The 21,105-nt window shown below is 42.6% G+C and overlaps 1 protein-coding gene across 4 annotated transcripts in view; it reads right to left on the reverse strand.

The window, feature by feature from the left end:
* Window positions 1–21,105, reverse strand: part of LOC115158556 (UDP-N-acetylhexosamine pyrophosphorylase) — a 35,905-nt gene that overhangs the window by 7,564 nt on the left and 7,236 nt on the right. For all 4 annotated transcript variants that reach the window (XM_029707658.1, XM_029707654.1, XM_029707655.1 and 1 more), the window contains 4 exons: window positions 15,970–16,174; window positions 11,120–11,295; window positions 10,870–11,042; window positions 2,894–3,087 (listed from right to left, as the gene is read on the reverse strand). In XM_029707658.1, the coding sequence (XP_029563518.1) occupies window positions 2,894–3,087; window positions 10,870–11,042; window positions 11,120–11,295; window positions 15,970–16,174 (748 nt within the window). The remainder of the gene's footprint in view (window positions 1–2,893; window positions 3,088–10,869; window positions 11,043–11,119; window positions 11,296–15,969; window positions 16,175–21,105) is intronic.

Consider the following 21,105-nt stretch of genomic DNA (forward strand, 5'->3'; position numbering starts at 1 on the left):
GCCAACCCCTCCCTTCCTCAATTTTCATGACTCAACTGTCCTGTCCGCACAGTGAATGGAGAATCCATCTTGTCCGAGAGCCATGTTTCAGAAAAGCAGAGAATTGCAGTTGAGTCCCGTTGGTAGCAAATCCACAATCGGAGATCATCCATCTTATTATCAATTGGCCAGTAGAATGGAGGGAAGAGGTGGCTGGTTCTCCCTTGACCTTAATTTCACCAGGCTCCCCCCTCTCCTGCCTCTAAAGTTGGCTGATCCTCTTGGGTTGCCCGAAAATATGGTCGGAATTACAGAAAGAGCCCAGGCCAGATGAATAGAAGTCGGAATTGAGGTAAGTAACTGCCGATCTGATGTCCAAAAGTTATTGTTGGTTGTAAGAAATGATAGCAGATACATTTCCTGCAAGTAAAAATAAACAAATCACAAAATAGCAAAGTTGGGTCGAGCTTGCAAAACCACAGCCATCCAGTACGGGTGAAGAGAGAAAGGGGGTAAGAGAAAGAGGGGGATGCAGAGAGCGAGAGAATGAGAGAGAGCGAGAACACAAAGACCCCACAGAGAGTAAACAGTGGTTGACCACTGTGACTGACCCAAAATTAAGAAAATCCTTGACTGTACAGTCAGTGAGCATAGCCTTGCTAATGAGAGAGGCAGACCTGGCTCTCAAGAGAAGACAGGAGGTGCCCACTGTCCACAAAATGAGGTGGAAACTGATCTGCACTTGCTAATCTCCTGCCAAATGTATGACGATATTAGAGACCCATATATTTTACAGACCCACAAAGAATTTGAAAACAAATCCAGCATTGTTAAACTCCCATATCCAGGGCATACAATTAACACCTGCCAAATGCGGGTAGATTTAGCTATTGGCAGGTAAGAATGTCTATCACCAGCCACGTTGGCGGTTGGTAAAGTTGCAGGGCTCTACAGTGCAAGCATAACATTGAATAAAAATAGTAAAAAAGTCAAGTATGAGCACATGTGAATTGGGGTTAGAAAAATGCTGCAGTAGCTGTTTTCAAAGTATTTCTGCTGTTTTGTTTCATAGCTGCTAAATTGCAAAAATAAATACAAATCCTAGACTGAACAAAAATAAACGCAAAAGTGTTAGTCCCATGTTTCATGAGCTGAAATAAAATATTGCAGAAATGTTCCATTCACACAAAAAACATTTCTCTCAACTTGTGCACAAATGTGTTTACTTCCCTGTTAGTGAGCATTTCTCCTTTGCCAAGATAATCCATCCATCTGACAGGTGGCATATCAAGAAGCTGATTAAAAAGCATGATCATTCCACAGGTGCAGCTTGCGCTGAGGACAGTAAAAGGCCATCGTCGTTTTTTTGTTCAATAGGCTGTTGGTTGACCGAGCTTTCTTTAGTCGAGCAGTAGCAAAAAAATTAAATACAAATATCAAGGTGTACAAGACACCTGCCCGATTCACGTCTGTGAGTGGACTAATCCATTGTGGAGGCCCTGGGGATGGTACAGTTCATCAGTCTAAGACATGTGCTACTGAAATTGTATATGGTTATATTACATAAGGACAATGGTAAAACAAATGTGCTTTCTCCTGTGTTGGATAGTGATAGCTGTCCGCGGTTCTGAAACACATCAGTGCATTGTTGAATTGGCGCCTTTTCCTAGACAATGTTGCTATGTGCATAATAGCAAAGTTAACCAGCATATTGGTGTTAAGAACAATGCAGCGGAGGCAGAAGCAGAATGTGGAGACGAGAAAACTGCCATTGCCTTTTCTCCGAAAAGTGAGGAGAGAGGAAATCACAACTTAATTAGGTTTATAATCAATAGCCTAACTGTTAAATGTGCCTGGCTTTATAAATCAATATATCTACAGAAATAAGACAGATCCTGCTTCTGTTGCCTGTTTGAGTGTTTGTTTAATAGCCTACTCATTCCATGAGCATCAAGCCTCACAACAACATGTCAAGTAAACATTTTCACAAATTCGGCTGTTTTTAAGCTTTTCTTTGCTGTAATGAAGGCTTTACACTTTCTGTCCCTCAGAACAACCTCCCTGGTATTATTTATGTAGTGTTGTTTACACTGTTCCAAATTGTCAATTTTTAAAAAATAATAATAATGCTCCTTTTTCTTCATATCCTTATTATTATTACTATTATTATTATTATTACGGCACAATCAAATCAATTGCTGTCGGACTCCCTCTAATCATTTGTATGTCTTAATTATTTAATCAAACAGTGTGCTTAAAGCATCAGACAACCTCAGTGAATATGGTTGATTTGATTAAAAACACATCAAGTGTGTCAATATATAAAAATTACGTTTTAAAATTTTGACCAATTGATTGGTCGAAAGAACAGATGACTCCTGGTCACCTAAGATTTTTTTTAGTCGAGGACAGCCCTACTTTTGTTTAATGATTATTTCACTTGCTTTGGCAATGTAAACATATTTCCCATGTCAAATCAAGCCCATCTGAATTGAACTGAAAGGTGGGGATGCAGAGAGAGAGAGGTGGATGCAGAGAGAGAGTGAGATCAGGACATTTGAAACACGCACTTGGTTTTAACTGTTAAAAGTGAAGAGGGAAAAAATATATATATATATAAATAAAAAAAACTGTCCAAACTAAACTTCAGCTTTTTCTCCTTTCATTTCCTTCACCTTAGATTCTGGATATTCATTAAAGTCACTGCGATTTTTCCAGGGATATATCAGCTGACAGACACTGCTCATTAGAAACCAGCTAGGTCCAAGGCCACTACTTCACTCTCAGGTTATGAGGCTCCCACTAGGCAGGTAATGACCTCAAATACCTGCTTAATGAGGGATACACATTCACCGTGTAATTACTCACTTACTGTATGGAGGTGTGTGTGTGTGTGTGTGTGTGTGAGACTCACTGGACGATGTCCCTGAGGAAGGCTAGGGTGAAGAAGTGATTGGCCACGTTTCCTGCATTGAACATCAGCCGTCCGTCTGCGCTGCGCTTCTCAGCCGTAGCCAAGGTGATCTCGCTGTATTCTACCACCTGGTAACGTCCGTCAACCTTACAGACCACGCCCACCGCCTCCGTAGGATTGGTCTTCTCCACCACCTGGAAGTGATTTTACCTGGGTCAAAACGTCTCAGAAATGTAGATATGGATGGGATTCTTAAAAATAGCATTTGACTCTACATTTTGGTCTGAATCCGAAATCTAGCCCTCAGCCCATCTGGTTGGTAGTCCAAATGAAAGAGCTGGGCTTGATGAGGGGGTTAGTGGTGGGGGAGAGTATTGGGGCAAGAATCCACATCAACTGTAGTGTTTGTCAGTTAATGACACGAGGGTGGGTCCCTGCATTCTTCTGATCCTCGCAGAACCTCCACACCACAGCTCTTAATCTGACACACAACAGGAATGGCTTTACTACAGCTCTCAACTTGGTGTTAAATACACTATATATATACACACACACACAAAAGTATGTGGACATCAATGTTCCCTCTAAACTGTGTGGTGCACGGGGCGAGACTGCCGTGCAGAAATACGGTATCCGCACACGGAGAAGCACGAGATTGAACTTCACTCAACTTTCTTGAGTTTTCCCTGTTAGTTAACACTATCAACGTTTCCCTTTACTGTGGCAATTGTGATAGAATCAATGCAATATGAGCACCTTTCAAAGCAACATACGGATACAAAACTAACTATGCAAGACTTATTAGTATGCAAAACAAACTACACAAGAGTTAGTTGTCGGCAGAACACATCAGAGTAGGTTTCTATTGCATTGACACGCATGCCTCAGCCCGTACTCCACACAGACCGGTGCTGCATAACCAATAAGAGCTGCAGTAGGTTTATATGCAAATTGACCATTGCCATATATGGATCTGTGCCATTTACTTTGAACTGGATTGTGTTTACAGCATGAGCGGTCTTGAGTAGATGCGCTTGTTTTGAGATCAAAGCGAGAGCTGCATGAAACAACCATGTGTGCACATTCTGTTAATATCCTTTGCTAGTTAGTAAGTCGTCAGCAATAGGGGAGATTGCTTCCTACAAGAGCACAAAACATGTACATTTCTAGAAATCTTTGAAAAGCAAGTCAGGTAAAGATTTTTTTTAGTCTTAAAGGGAGAATTTTGTATTTTGAGACAGCCTTGAATAAGCTAAGTAGCCAATAGGCAGAGGGTAGCATCATTTGTCTGATTCTCTGTAATAATAGTATGGGAATAATAATGCATTTAGCTTTGAAGTGTTTTCTTGAATCAAACACAGAACATTTTCAGTCACCTCCTTGACTGAAGGACAAGGGGATACACAGGTTAATGTCAAGCCCTGTATGTTTTTTTCAAAAGTCTCATGGAATGTAGGCCTACACAAACACCACACTTTGGCTGCAACTGTAAGCTGAACTACAAAACAGCCATTTCGATGTTAAAAAAACACTGCTACTCCTACTGCTCTCTCCTCGTCTGCCCACGTATTCTCGCATACCCCTAGAGCATCGAGCCAGCGGGGTGGTGGCACTGGAATCCTCATCTCTCCCAAGTGGACATTCTCTCTTTCTCCCCTGACCCATCTGTCTATCTCCTCATTTGAATTCCATGCTGTCACAGTTACCAGCCCTTTCAAGCTTAACATCCTTATCATTTATCGCCCTCCAGGTTCCCTTGGAGAGTTCATCAATGAGCTTGACGCCTTGATAAGTTCCTTTCCTGAGGATGGCTCACCTCTCACAGTTCTGGGTGACTTTAACCTCCCCACGTCTACCTTTGACTCATTCCTCTCTGCCTCCTCCTTTCCACTCCTCTCCTCTTTTGACCTCACCCTCTCACCTTCCCCCCCTACTCACAAGGCAGGCAATACGCTTGACCTCATCTTTACTAGATGATGTTCTTCCACTAATCTCATTGCAACTCCCCTCCAAATCTCCGACCACTACCTTGTATCCTTTTCCCTCTCGCTCTCATCCAACACTTCTCACTCTGCCCCTACTCGGATGGTATTGCGCCGTCCCAACCTTCGCTCTCTCTCTCCCGCTACTCTCTCCTCTTCCATCCTATCATCTCTTCCCTCTGCTCAAACCTATCTCCTGATTCTGCCTCCTCAACCCTCCTCTCCCCCCTTTCTGCATCCTTTGATTTTCTCTGTCCCCTATCCTCCAGGCCGGCTCGGTCCTCCCCTCCTGCTCCGTGGCTCAACGACTCACTGCGAGCTCACAGAACAGGGCTCCGGGCAGCCGAGCGGAAATGGAGGAAAACTCGCCTCCCTGCGGACCTGGCATCCTTTCACTCCCTCCTCTCTACATTCTCCTCTTCTGTCTCTGCTGCTAAAGCCACTTTCTACCACTCTAAATTCCAAGCATGTGCCTCTAACCCTAGGAAGCTCTTTGCTACCTTCTCCTCCCTCCTGAATCCCCCCCCCCCTCTCTGCGGATGACTTCGTCAACCATTTTGAAAAGAAGGTTGACGATATTCGATCCTCGTTTGCTAAGTCAAACGACACCGCTGGTCCTGCTCACACTGCCCTACCCTGTGCTTTGACCTCTTTCTCCCCTCTCTCTCCAGATGAAATCTCGCGTCTTGTGACGGCCGGCCGGCCAACAACCTGCCCACTTGACCCTATCCCCTCCTCTCTTCTCCAGACCATTTCCGGAGACCTTCTCCCCTACTTCACCTCGCTCATCAACTCATCCTTGACCGCTGGCTAAGTCCCTTCCGTCTTCAAGAGAGCGAGAGTTGCACCCCTTCTGAAAAAACCTACACTCGATCCCTCCCATGTCAACAACTACAGACTAGTATCCCTTCTTTCTTTTCTCTCCAAAACTCTTGAACGTGCCGTCCTTGGCCAGCTCTCCTGCTATCTCTCTCAGAATGACCTTCTTGATCCTAATCAGTCAGGTTTCAAGACTGGGCATTCAACTGAGACTGCTCTTCTCTGTGTCACAGAGGCTCTCCGCACTGCTAAAGCTAACTCTCTCTCCTCTGCTCTCATCCTTCTAGACCTATCTGCTGCCTTTGATACTGTGAACCATCAGATCCTCCTCTCCACCCTCTCCGAGTTGGGCATCTCCGGCGCGGCCCACGCTTGGATTGCGTCCTACCTGACAGGTCGCTCCTACCAGGTGGCGTGGCGAGAATCTGTCTCCGCACCACGCGCTCTCACCACTGGTGTCCCCCAGGGCTCTATTCTAGGCCCTCTCCTATTCTCGCTATACACCAAGTCACTTGGCTCTGTCATATCCTCACATGGTCTCTCCTATCATTGCTATGCAGACGACACACAATTAATCTTCTCCTTTCCCCCTTCTGATAACCAGGCGGCGAATCGCATCTCTGCATGTCTGGCAGACATATCAGTGTGGATGACGGATCACCACCTCAAGCTGAACCTCGGCAAGACGGAGCTGCTCTTCCTCCCGGGGAAGGACTGCCCGTTCCATGATCTCGCCATCACGGTTGACAACTCCCTTGTGTCCTCCTCCCAGAGTGCTAAGAACCTTGGCGTGATCCTGGACAACACCCTGTCGTTCTCCACTAACATCAAGGCGGTGACCCGATCCTGTAGGTTCATGCTCTACAACATTCGCAGAGTACGACCCTGCCTCACACAGGAAGCGACGCAGGTCCTAATCCAGGCACTTGTCATCTCCCGTCTGGATTACTGCAACTCGCTGTTGGCTGGGCTCCCTGCCTGTGCCATTAAACCCCTACAACTCACCCAGAACGCCGCAGCCCGTCTGGTGTTCAACCTTCTCAAGTTCTCTCACGTCACCCCGCTCCTCCGCTCTCTCCACTGGCTTCCAGTTGAAGATCGCATCCGCTACAAGACCATGGTGCTTGCCTACGGAGCTGTGAGGGGAACGGCACCTCCATACCTTCAGGCTCTGATCAGGCCCTACACCCAAACAAGGGCACTGCGTTCATCCACCTCTGGCCTGCTGGCCCCCCTACCTCTGCGGAAGCACGGTTCCCGCTCAGCCCAGTCCAAACTGTTCGCTGCTCTGGCACCCCAATGGTGGAACAAGCTCCCTCACGACGCCAGGACAGCGGAGTCAATCACCACCTTCCGGAGACACCTGAAACCCCACCTCTTTAAGGAATACCTGGGATAGGATAAAGTAATCCTTCTAACCCCCCCCCCCCCTTAAAAGATTTAGATGCACTATTGTAAAGTGGTTGTTCCACTGGATATCATAAGGTGAATGCACCAATTTGTAAGTCGCTCTGGATAAGAGCGTCTGCTAAATGACTTAAATGTAAATGTAAAATGTTATGGAATGCATTTTCTCCCTTGTTTTTGATGGTAGGCCACTCTGGTAGGCTTATATTATGATTAAATAGGCACAGTAGCCTACTTCACCACAGTTAAAACAAACTTAAGGCAGGTACAACCTCAGTGTTCACAGTAAACGCGCGCTGGAAGTTGCATAGAATTTTCACAACTTTCAAGTTTGCGCTCAACGAACCTGAAATTTGCTCAGTACCCCAAAAGATTAGAGGGAACATAAGTGTACACCCCTTCAAATTAGTGGATTAGGCTATTTCAGCCACACCCGTTGCTGACAGGTGTATAAAATCGAGCAAACCGCCATGCAATCTCCATAGACAAACATTGGCAGTAGAATGGCCTTAATGAAGAGCTCAATGTATTTCAAAGTGTCACAGTCATAGAGCACCACCTTTCCAACAAGTCAGTTTGTCATATTTCTGCCCTGCTAAATCTGCCCAGGTCAACTCTAAGTGCTGTTATCGTGAAGAGGAAACTTCTAGGAGCAGTTCTCGGCTCAGCCGCGAAGTGGTAGGCCACACAAGAGCACAAAATGGGACTGCCGAGTGCTGAAGCATGCAAAAATCGTCTGTCCTCGGTTGCAACACACACTACAGAGTTCCAAACTGCCTCCGGAAGCAACGTCCGTACAAGAACTGTTCGTTGGGAGCTTCATGAAATCGGTTTCCATGGCCGAGCAGCTGCACACAAGCCTAAGATCACCATGTGCAATGCCAAGCATCAGATGGAGAGGTGTGAAGCTCGCCGCCATTGGACTCTGGAGTGGTGAAAACGCGATCACTGGAGTGATGAATCAAGCTTCACCACCTGGTAGTCTGACGGACAAATCTGGGTTTGGCGGATAGCAGGAGAATGCTACCTGCCCCAACGCATAGTGCCAACTATAAAGTTTGGTGGAGAAGGAATAATGGTCGGGGACTGTTTTTCATGGTTCGGGCTAGGCCCATTAGTTCCAGTGAGGGGAAATCTTAACACAACGGCATACCATGACATTCTAGACGATTCTGTGCTTTGTGGCAACAGTTTGGGGAAGGTCCTTTACTGTTTCAGCATGACAATGACCCCGTGCACAAAGTGAGGTCCATACAGAAATGGTTTGTCGACATCGGTGTGGAAGACCTTGACTGGCCTGCACAGAGCCCTGACCTCAACACTATCGACCACATTTGGGATTAATTGGAATGCCGACTGCGAGCCAGGCCTAATCGCCCAACATCAGTACCCCACTTCACTAATGCTCGTGGCTGAATGGAAGCCAGTCCCCACAGCAATGTTCCAACATCTAGCGGAAAGCCTTCCCAGAAGAGTGGAGGCGGTTATAGCAGCAAAGGGGGGACCAAATCCATATTAAATGCTCACAACTTTGGAATGAGATGTTTGATGAGCAGTTGTCCACATACCTTTGGCCATGTAGTGCATTTCATTTATTTTTAGGGACAATCTCATGGTCTGTCAAGTGACTGAGAAGAACCCAAGCCAATAACGCAGAACTAAACCCTAAAATGTCAACTGAACAATCTGCTGAAGGTCTTGCAGAGCATTGGTGTGTGTGTGTGTGTGTGTGTTAACTGCTAACTGTTTGTTCCAACAGGAGCAGGCCTGTCAGTAATAACGAACTAAAGGAGATAGGAAGGAGTTTCGGGGGAATACAGAGGGCGAGGGAGGAGCGTCCACTCATGTGAAGAAAGCACACTAATGAAGAGTAATAGCAGCTTCTAGTGTCAAACTGGAACCAGCCAGCCAAAATATTTCTGAGTGTTTGCGCGCGTGTTCCTGTCCTGAGACAGTGATGAGAGGATGTTAGACGTCACAAAGCTGCCATCAGGAGGAAATGGATGATAGAACAGCTAGGGCCCCATCTCTGCTCGTATTTCCCAAGTCTTACTACTTCTATTCTCTTCACATTACTCATGAACTGGCCTTACAGTGTGTGTGTGTGTGTGTGTGCATGGTGGGGATGCTGTACTGCTGAATTTGAGCCAGATCTCACCAACATTAAGGTCAAATAAAATAAAAACTATAAAAAGAAAAAGAGTTTAATAGTTGCACTGCCATGCTAGTTAAACAAGTTGTAAAAACTGTCGCTTTCCTGAGAAAAAAACCCAGTTAAGTTTCGTGTTTAACCACTGTTCCCTGTAAAGTTTTCTTCCCTCTCAAAAATAGTACACTGTGCCCAAACTCATTGTCTAGAAAAAACAGATCATATATCAGAGGCGAGTTCAACAAGGCTTCTGTTTGGGTTGGTGCAGAGGAGTATTTTTGTCTGTAATAAAGGCCATTTGTGGGGAAAAACAAATTCTGATTGGCTGTGCTTGGCTCCCCAGTGGGTGGACCTATGCCCTTCAGGGCCACACATGGCTGCACACCTGCCCAGTCATTTGAAATCCCTAGACTTGGGCCTAATGAATTTATTTAAATTGACTGATATCGTTATATGAACTGTAACTCAGTAACATTTTTTTAATTGATGCGCTTATATTTTTGTTCAGTATAGATTTTAGTTTATGTGTCCTATATAATCTCAGCCATCAAACTAGAGAGAAACGCATCCCTGGATGTGTTTTTAAATGGAATAGTCTATCATATAGCTCCTTACATTGTCTGGCTAAAAACTCCACTGTTCAGACCTCAGCTCACTGCTACTGAACTCCTGAATGATTGCAGACTACACCCCCACCTAGTGGTGAATTAGAAGTGCAGGTCTTTATAGAGGAAGTCGTGCCAGGGCAGTTCACTGTTTCAATAAGGGGATTCGGTAAAACTGGCCCAGGTTACACTGGGTTATGGTCCATCATGTGACCATGCAAAAGACTGAGGGAGGTGCATCCTGCTCAAATGGTACAGTAATCTGAGCTGCTCTGTAATATTGTCAACAAGGTAGCATGATGCATCGTACAGAAACATTCAACATTTATTTTCCATAAAATATATGTTTGAATTTCAAACTAGTTTTCATTGGGAAGGCAGGCAAAGTGTTTTAATAACAACCAATCACTTTTGCATGTGAAAGCACAGAATCCTACTCATCACTCCACGTGCTTAACCTAAGTCACTTTTGTGTGAGCCTACTTCACCAACGGCCAGAGGGGCGCTTGGCTCACACCCAGGAGGCAGCCCGTTTCCAAAACAAATGCAATTCGTTTTTACTCGTTGCAAACTCCGCCCACTCAGGCCAGTTTAATAGGATCCCCCCAATCACACTCTCTTATTGAAACACAGTCAAAACACACCTTCACTGAACACATAGAACCAAGACTACTTCCTGGTCTGGTATTGTATAACAGGAGATGAACAACCAGGAGATCAAGAATTGGTCTAAATTCATTTTAATTTCTTCCTTCTTATTCAAAAGTGACCAACCATATTGCTTTCAGTTCAAAGCCTTTGTGAACATTGGCTTAGAGGGAGCGGGGAACAGGGGAGGAAACCAATTTAGGATATACTGAGAGAAAAGGAAGGAAGTCATTTAAGAGTATTGGATTACATTTGGTGAGTCAGCTTTGGCCCCCAGTCGAGAGACACAGAAGAAGGCAGAGAGAGACAGCTAGAGAGAGAAAGAAAGAACAAAATCCAGTGAGAAAGAGACGGAGGGCTACTAACCTTAGCCCCACAGTCTCCTCCTTTCTGGACACAGAAGCCAACAAAGGCAGGGTCTGCTACTTTAACCAGGATGTTGTCCACACAGTAGACATGGATGAACTTGACCCCCCTCCGATCCATGTCCTCCACGATCCCCTGGGTACCCAGAGCTCTGTAAAGACCCCCGTTACCATCTGAAACACACACGAGACCCCTGTTATCATCTAAAATACACAGACATGCACACACCAACACACGTTAGGTTATGTACCTGGGGCCATGGCCAGCTTGTTTTTGCTCTCCAGGATGATCTTGCCATTGTAGTCCATGGCAGGCAGCATGCCCTGCTGGAAGAATATCACGTTGTCTTTGCACAACCCAAAGTAGCTGTGGCGCGAAAAAAACTTTTTAGTTGACTCCATGGTTCGGCCGCTCGTCATGATGTACCTAGGGGGAAATTAGGAGGTACAATTCAGTTCATGATTCATTCATTCACTGGTCATTATGCACAGGGAGAATGGGGTGATACATTGGGTTTGATTCAAGACTAATACAACTCTCAAGACAGTGCTTAAATTTTTTATTTTTTTTAATCAAAAGTTTGACTTTTCACAGTATCAGTGACTCATAAGAAGTCCCATAAAATAACTTTGCCAGAAAGTTATTCATAATCCACATTGCCAGATTAGGCTAACATTTTCATCCAGATGAATTTGAACATCTGAATGCTCTGATCTGACTAAAGCTAAAAAGACATGGTGACAATGTGGTTAAAAACCCACAGAATAGAATGACTAGAAAGAGCGTCTCAATTCAAGTCAATGATGGAATAATGGTTGGACTGGCAGACATCTTGAGTGTACCCACGCCTAGGTTGAAGATGAAAGGTTAAGACAATGGGATTCTAATAACCCATAACTCTTTGCAAAAATGGGACCAGCTATGCTAGTTAAAAACAGCGCTGGTAGTTAACAATGGCGCTGATCCCAGATTTGTGAGGACGTTATCGTAACCTGTATATTTTCGAAGATTAAGGGGAGGCCTCCAGATTTTAGCTAGCTAACGTTAGCATTGCTAGCTATTTTGTACAAACTTTGCTAGCTAATGACATAATTGCCATTTGTCTAAAGTAAATTTGACATGATGGGAAAGTTGATTCCTACTAAATGTGTCTACTTCACTAATGTTATCGTATTGCCAAGCCCCTATAGTGTAATTTAGACCAAACAGTCCTTAGCCCCCGAGCATCAACATGGCAACGACGTGACCGAGTGATGGAGGTGCAACCCACTACATTTACATTTTAGTCATTTAGCAGACGCTCTTATCCAGAGCGACTTACAGTAGTGAATACATACATTTCATAATTCTTTTTTTTTTCTTCGTACCATTAATTCATTTTATTTCTATGAACATTAACTGAAATGTCTGTTTATTTTTGGTTTTTAAATAACCAATAAAGCGCAGACAACATGCTAATTAACTACAATTACCAGAATCCATTGCGCCCTACAGCTGCCTGCTATCATTGGTTCTTCGGGCAAGCATGTGGGGCCGGTAGACAGACATGGAAAGGAAGAGCGATAGAGAGACACGAGGGGGATAGAGAGCGGTTGCATCGGTATCTCTACCTGACAACTTGATTTAATATTTTATTTAAGTAAAGTAAATAAGATGGTTATAGCCTAATAAGTGACAGTAATGAGCAGTCACTCACCATCAATTGTTTTATTCTGTGTTACAGCATTGAACCCACAATGCATTTATTATTGTTTAAAAAAAATATATATATAATCTAAAACTCAACCAAAACCAAACCCAAAAAGCACTAATCCCTCAGCACTAATGAACAACAGTGGATGTTCATCATCCGCAGTGAATTTCATTTAAAAAAAGTTTGTTAAAGTTATCCTTTTCCGATAAAACTATACTAAAATATAAATCACATCACCAAATAATTTATTAAAACAAACTAATTTGCCATGAAGATCTACAGCTAGCTTCCATCCTCCTCTGGGTAAATTGAATTCAATACAAAACCTAGGAGGCTCATTGTTCTCACCCCCATTCCATAGACTTACACAGTAATTATGACAACTTCTGGAGGACGTCCTCCAACCTATCAGAGCTCTTGCAGCATGAACTGACATGTTGTCCACCCAATCAAAGGATCAGAGAATAAATCTAGTACTGAAAGCATAAGCTATAGCTAGCTAGCACTACAGTGCATAAAATGTGGTGAGTAGTTAACTCAGAGAGCGAAAGACAATAGTTGAACAGTTTTGAAAAAAATATGTATTCCAAAATGGAGAAGCAAGAGATTTTTTTACTTTCAGTTTCACTTCTTTTTCTAGCAAATGCAGCTAGCTAATTTAGCCTACTCAAAAAGATGGATGCCATGTTAGCAAGTTGGCTATGACTATTCAACACAACACTGGAACTCCTCCAATTCAAGGTAAGATTTTGGTTTTAATAATTTATTGCCACTGGGGCCCACCGGTATAAACTGCTTAATGACCAAAAACCAAAAGCTTACCTTGACACTAACGTTACTGCATGATTTTAGCGGGTTTACTAACGCGTTAGTTCTATTAGCTATGTTGACTATAACGTTACTTTAGCTAATATGGTGACAATGATGTAGGCTGTGTGTAACGGTTATGATATGGTTTGCCTTGGAAAGGTTTTTCACCTGGTCACATACAGCTGATGTATTGTGCATTGAAGTACACAAAAAAAGGGAAAAGGTGAGAGGAGGAGAGCGCGAGAAGGAATACAATGTGGCTGCTATGAAAGTGAACTGTGTTTAAGCGTGATCAGGTATGTATTCATTCCGCCAATTCTGTTGAAAAACGTTTCTTAAAACGGAAGCAAACGGAACAAAACGGGGATAAACATAGCTGAATTTGTCCAATAGAAACTCTCATTTGCAACTGTTGGACTAATGATTACACCCTATATCAGCTAGATGCAGGCAAGAGCGTGCAAGCCGGTATTGCATGTGCCACTGTCTCACCTCAAAAACATTTCTCGAACTGTGTGCACATACGTTGGTAACTTTCATAGGCTAGGTTGTAGAAACGTCATGATGGGTATAGGGAAAATTAGAGTATCATGTAGTAGCGTAATCCTATCAATGTTACATTGAACTGGGTGAATGGAATATGAATGACAGTCATCCAATATGCTGTAATAGAAATAATGCCATGCTGATGAGAAAAGAGAAAGAAAAAGGCCTCATCTTCAACGACACTGACCACCCATGACTTGACAAAACCAGAAGTACTTCCTTATGACTGGAATGAATGTCACCTGGCATCTCATGGTGAGCCCTTAGTCCTGACTCCTGACCTTAATTACAGACAGAGCCCGGCCCAACCCTGGATGCCAGCAAAACGTCTCCTTCCGTCAACCCACTCCTGAATCGTCTTAATGACTTCCTTCATCTACTCCACAGGGAATTATAATCCTGCTCCTTCTGGGATCAAACCACTTCCTTGATAGATACAGGTGAGCGCCTTCATAAAGTATTCATACCCCTTATCTTTTTCCACATTTTGTTGTTACAGACCGAATTTAAAATTGATTCAATTTAGATTTTTAGTCACTGGCCCACACACACACAAATACCCTATAATGTCAAAGTGGAATTATGGTTTTCGAAATGTTTACAAATTAATAAAAAATGTAAAGATGAAACGTCTTGAGTCAATAGGTATTCACCCCTTTGTTATGGCAAGCATAAATAAGTTCAGGAGAAAAAGAAAATGTGCTTAACAAGTCAAATAATAAATTGCATTGACTCACTGTGTGCAATAAGTGTTTAACATGATTGTTGAATGACTGCCTCATCTCTGTACCTCACACATAATTGTAAGGTCCCTCAGTCGAGCAGTGAATTTCAAACACAAATTCAACCACAAAGACCAGGGAGGTTTTCCAATGCCTCGCAATGAAGGGCACCTATTGGTAGAAGGGTAAAAAAATAAAAATAACCATACATTCAATATCCCTTTGAGCATGGTGAAGTTATTAATTACACTTGGGATGGTGTATCAATACACCCAGTCACTACAAAGATACAGGTGTCCTTCTTAACTCAGTTGCAGGAGAGGAAGGAAACTGCTCAGGGGTTTCACTATGAGGCCAATGGTGACTTTTAAAACCGTTACAGAGTTGAATGGCTGTGATAAGAGAGAACTGAGGATGGATCAACAACATTGTAGTTACTGCGCAATACTAAGCTAATTGACAGAGTGAAATGAGGAAAGCCTGTACAGAATAAAATTATTCCAAAACAGGCATCCTGTTTGCAGCAAGGCACTAAATACTGCAAAAACGTTTTTGGGGGAGCTAAACACAGGCAAAATCCTCACGAAAAACCTGGGCCAGTCTGCTTTCCACCAAATTCACCTTTAAGCAGGACAATAACCTAAAGCCAAATCTACACTGGAGTTGCTTACCACTGGAGTTGGCCAACTTACAGTTTTGTCTTAAATCTGCTTAAAAATCTATGGCAAGACCTGAGAATGGTTGCCTAGCAATGATCCACCACCAATTTGACAGAGCTTGAAGAATTTTGAAAATAATAAATGAGCAAATATTGCACAATCCAGGTGTGGAAAGCTCTTAGAGACTTACCCAGAAAGACTCAGAGCTGTAATCACTGCCGAAGGGGATTCTAACATGTGCCGAATCAGGGGGTTGAATACTTAGCTAATCAAGATAAGAGTATTTTACAAATATTAGAAGTTTCCGTCCACTTTGAGTATTTTGTGTTCATCGTTGACAAAAAAAATGACAAATCAATTTTAACCCCACTGTGTAACAACAAAATGTGGAAAAAGGGGTGTGAATACTTTCTGAAGGATCCTTATCTAGATCTAGTAAATAATCAGACAGATGAAACTGGAGAACAGAGGGGGAACATAAAAACGTATTTTTTATACAATAACAACATTGTATGGCTTGTTTGTGATTTCACAAATGGGGCCAAAACAAAAATGGGCTCCTCAGGAATGGATTGGGAAACAGTGCTTTGTGGTCAGTTTGCTGTATGTTCTATACAGTATATCCCCCATAGTGTATCATTATGCCCTTATCTACCAGTCCCACTCTCACCAGGGGATGCAGCACTTGGCTCCATGTCTCTGTTCTGCCAGCTGTTGCAGCCTCAGTATCCTCTCTGCCTGGATCTGGAACAGGGTCTTGTGGGAGGGCAGGCCCACGTCGTACATGCCTTTAGGGTAGGACACCCCCAGCCTGGTCCCCTGGCCGCCCGCTAGCAGGAGAACAGCCACGCTGCTCTGGGAGATACACCGCAGACCTGGGAGCGGGGAGAGACAATAGAACAGTTAATTTACAAAAACGATCATTTATTTTACAACATTTAAAGATAACAATGAATTCAAATTTCACAGAATCTCAAAGCGCTTCAAAGGACAAAAAAAAATATTTAGAAAAACCACATGAGAGGGACAGTTATTACAAAGTTCATGGCTTGAATATTCATCTGAGAGAGGTGGTCAAGCTGGGAGAGAAAGTCCAGAGGCAGACAGGAAGCGCTGTCTCAAAGGTGTCCCACTGTCTCTGTCTTTTCCGTAGTAGAACTCAGTCAGTTTAAGTTTGAGCTAAGCCACTGCAGTCCATGTACCTTGTAGTAGGTACAGTTGAAGTCGGAAGTTTACATACACCTTTGCCAAATACATTTAAACTCAGTTTCACAATTCCTGACATTTAATCCTAGTATAAATTCTGTCTTAGGTCAGTTAAGATCACCACTTTATTTTAATTATGTGAAATGTCAGAATAATAGTAGAGAGAATGATTTATTTCAGCTTTTATTTCTTTCATCACATTCCCAGTGGGTCAGAAGTTTACATACACTCAATTAGTATTTGGTAGCATTGCCTTTACATTTTTTAACTTGGGTCAAACGTTTTTGGTAGCCTTCCACAAGCTTCCCACAATAAGTTGGGTGAATTTTGGCCCATTCCTCCTGACAGAGCTGGTGTAACTGAGTCAGGTTTGTAGGCCTCCTTGCTTGCACATGCTTTTTCAGCTCTTCCCACACATTTCCTATAGGATTGAGGTCAGGGCTTTGTGATGGCCACTCCAATACCTTGACTTTGTTGTCCTTAAGCCATTTTCCCACAATTTTGGAAGTATGCTTGGGGTCATTGTCCATTTGGAAGACCCATTTGCGACCAAGCTTTAACTTCCTGACTGATGTCTTGAGATGTTGCTTCAATATATCCACATAATTTCCCCTCCCTCATGATGCCATCTATTTTGTGAAGTGCACCAGTCCCTCCTGCAGCAGAGCACCCCAACAACATGATGCTGCTACCCCCATGCTTCACGGTTGGGATGGTGTACTTCAGCTTGCAAGCCTCCCCCTTTTTCCTCCAAACATAACGATGGTCATTATGGCCAAACAGTTCTATTTTTGTTTCATCAGACCAGAGGACATTCTCCAAAAAGTACGATCTTTGTCCCCATGTGCAGTTGCAAACCGTAGTCTGGCTTTTTTATGGCGGTATCGGAGCAGTGGCTTCTTCCTTGCTGAGCGGCCTTTCAGGTTATGTCGATATAGGACTCGTTTTACTGTGGATATAGATACTTTTTTACCTGTTTCCTCCAGCATCTTCACAAGGTCCTTTGCTGTTCTTCTGAGATTGATTTGCACTTTTCGCACTAAAGTACGTTCATCTCTCGTAGACAGAACTCGTCTCCTTCTTGAGCGGTATGACGGCTGCGTGGTCCCATGGTGTTTATACTTGCGTACTATTGTTTGTACAGATGAACGTGGTACCTTCAGGCATTTGGAAATTGCTCCCAAGGATAAACCAGACTTGTGGAGGTCTACAATTTGTTTTCTGAGGTCTTGGCTGATTTCATTTGATTTCCCCATGATGTCAAGCAAAGAGTCACTGAGTTTGAAGGTAGGCCTTGAAATACATCCACAGGTACACCTCCAATTGACTCAAATGATGTCAATTAGCCTATCAGAAGCTTCTAAAGCCATGACATTTTCTGGAATTTTCCAAGCTGTTTAAAAAGGCACATTCAACTTAGTGTACGTAAACTTCTGACCCACTGGAATTGTGATAGTGAATTATAAGTGAAATAATGTGTCTGTAAACAATTGTTGGAAAAATGATGTGTCATGCACAAAGTAGATGTCCTAACCGACTTGCCAAAACTAGTTTGTTAACAAGAAATGTGTGGAATCGTTGAAAAACAAGTTTTAATGACTCCAACCTAAGTGTATGTAAACTTCCGACTTCAACTGTAGCTAGCTAGCTACTCCTTCACGACAAACAAAATTAAGCACCCACTTGGATGGCAGTTACATGGTGCCAGAAACCACTCCACATTTCAATAATAATTCAAGAGCAGCCTTGTAATTATGCCCTCCCCACGATCCTCATCACTGCACACCTCTACCACAGAACAATGAGACAGATATTTCACTGGATATATAAATATGAAGCATCCGCTTGACGTTTCCACTGACTAGCAAATATGGTAGTGAGATGAAGCCCACTGGCGGGCAGTGGTTAGAAGATGGATTTTGGCCTACATTGTGCAAATTTTCTCATCGATGAAAATTTGATCTCAGAGTTTTTTGTTTCCAAAACTAGAATATGTTATGAACAGAGTGGACTAAGTTTTATAGACTTCAGCCTTTACCAAATAATTAAAAAATTGTGTTGTTTAGAAGGAGTGCAAAGTCGAATTGAGTTATTGCACACGCATTTCACAGAGTAAACATTCCCTAATGTAAATATGCAGATGTATGCTAGAAAGGGCCAATAGGATCTCACTAGCGCGAGCTTGGCTCTGCCCACCTCCTTGCTTGTTCTGCCCACTGTGACTCATCTGTTCCCACTGGAAACGACAGGCAGTGGTCTATCTTGGTTTAGTTATAAAAATCTTTGCCTCATTTGTTACTAGAAATGTATTCAACATCCACTGAAGTAGCAAGTTAACTAGATAGCGTGCTACAGTAGTTGCCTTGGTACCAAACAAATAGACTTGCTAGTTTAGCTAACCAAAATAAGTCCTAGCTTGTCATTTGGAAAATCGCACTCAACAATTTAATAACGGTTTTCAATTCGACTTTTGCTTTCAAAAGCAGCTTGGACATAGTTCATTCTTACATGTTCTATCGCCATTGAATTCTACCGTGCAAATACACGGTGCGTTATACGGAACTAATGCACGCTCGAGAATGCCCTTCAAGCCAATCAGAAACAAGTATTCAACAATTTGATGGTATAATTAAGCAGTAAGGCCCAAGGGGGTGTGGTGTATGTCCAATATAGCATGACTAAGGGCTGTTCATATGCACGACACAACACGGAATGTGGGACAGTTGTATATACACACACATACATATACAACTGTCCCACATTCCGTGTTGTGTCGTGCATATGAACAGCCCTTAGTATGTATGTATGTATGTATGTATGTATGTATGTATGTATGTATGTATGTATGTATGTATGTATGTATGTATGTATGTATGTATGTATGTATGTATGTATGTATGTATGTATATATATATATATATATATATATATATATATATATATATATATATATATATATATATATATATATATATATATATATACATACACACACACACACACACACACACATATACACATACACACGATGCAATAAGCGCCTACACATGCAGACCGTACTTGCTACAAAGTTACAGAAAGCTAAACCAACAACCACACAAACAGAAATTGGATACATTGTAAACACAGGATCAACAAGAAAAATTCAAAAAAATTTATGTAAACAAAAACTTAGCTAGCTAACAACATAGTGATTGATGAACATGAATTTCTGGTTCCTACTGTTGCAGTCATGACGCAAGTGGCGCTATGGTGTCAATTCCTCCCACATTTAGTTTGACCAGCTGTTTTCAGCAACTGATTTTTTTATTATTCAGGTTTGCTAGCAACAAATTAATTAGTTAGCTTCTAGCAATGCAAGCTCCTCGTAATGAACAGTGTCAAGTGTCCTGATGAGAAGGCAAACTTTTCTAGCTATGCCAGGCAAAAATCGGGCATTATCAGCTCATTGTTATGGATGTATCCAAATGAATATCAATAAAAAACAGCAACTTTGCTGTTATTCTGGCTGTCGTGATTGTGTTAGCCGTCGCTAGCTGGCTAGCAAGCAAGGGATAAGAACTTTACCAGCGAGTATGGCAACGGAACATAAAGAATGAACGACTGGGTAGCATCTCTATCAACCAAAAGATAAGTAGGAATTTGCATATAAAAAATGTATAGATTTACAACAAAAAAAACTATTTATACCGGTAAATGTGTGCTTTCATATTGTTTTATTTGGCAATTATGGTATAAGCGGGATAAATGCCTACATTCTGTACATTACCTTGGAAAAATGAACTCCGAAAAGGCATAAGGTAATGTACAGAACGTCGCCATTTATCCCTTACATATTAAATTATTCATTCTTAAAAAACAAAAGTAAAAAAAAATGCCATAAATTAAAAACATTCACAAAAATGTACAGGAGCTTTCTGCTTAGGCTCCTGCTAGGGAACCATGGCAACTGTAGAACTATGAAATATGGTACAAACAATATGCCTATAGCTTATTCAAGCAATATAACTCAAACTAAACGTACTTGTGATGGTTGCCAAAACTCAAGAACACTATGGAATTTTTATGGCTAAAGTATAATCTACCTTGGCAAAGAGTTCTGATAATCATTGCAGGTGAAACAGCAAGATAAACTCAGAATAACCCATAGTTCAATTACAGTCAGTCAATCTCTATCTAAACATACCAGGTCAACAAGACCTTTATTATACAGCTCTACTTTATCTTACAATAAACTGTTGCTATGTGAGTCAGTGATTAGTCCACAAATACACACACACCACGTACACACAAGGGTCCTAAGTCATTGAGAGTTGACTGGGAGGTGCTATTGTAGGCTTTGGCTATCCTGACTCATACGCACCCTGGGGTGTATGTATCCTTAGCTTGCTGCTGTAGATGATGGTTGCCCTGACACACACACACACAAACTGATGCAGAGCTGGATGACCTCATGAGTGAGGGCACAGTGAGCAGCACCCCATTTATGTCCCAAGCAGAACCAGAAGCTCCCGCTTTTCTCCTCCTTCATCCCTCAGGCTGGACATCCCCAGCTACAGGTCAGGCCTGATAAACATTCAGAGGTTTTACTCCAAGGAAG

Source organism: Salmo trutta, chromosome 22, assembly GCF_901001165.1.
Source record: "Salmo trutta chromosome 22, fSalTru1.1, whole genome shotgun sequence".
Classification (NCBI taxonomy): domain Eukaryota; kingdom Metazoa; phylum Chordata; class Actinopteri; order Salmoniformes; family Salmonidae; genus Salmo; species Salmo trutta.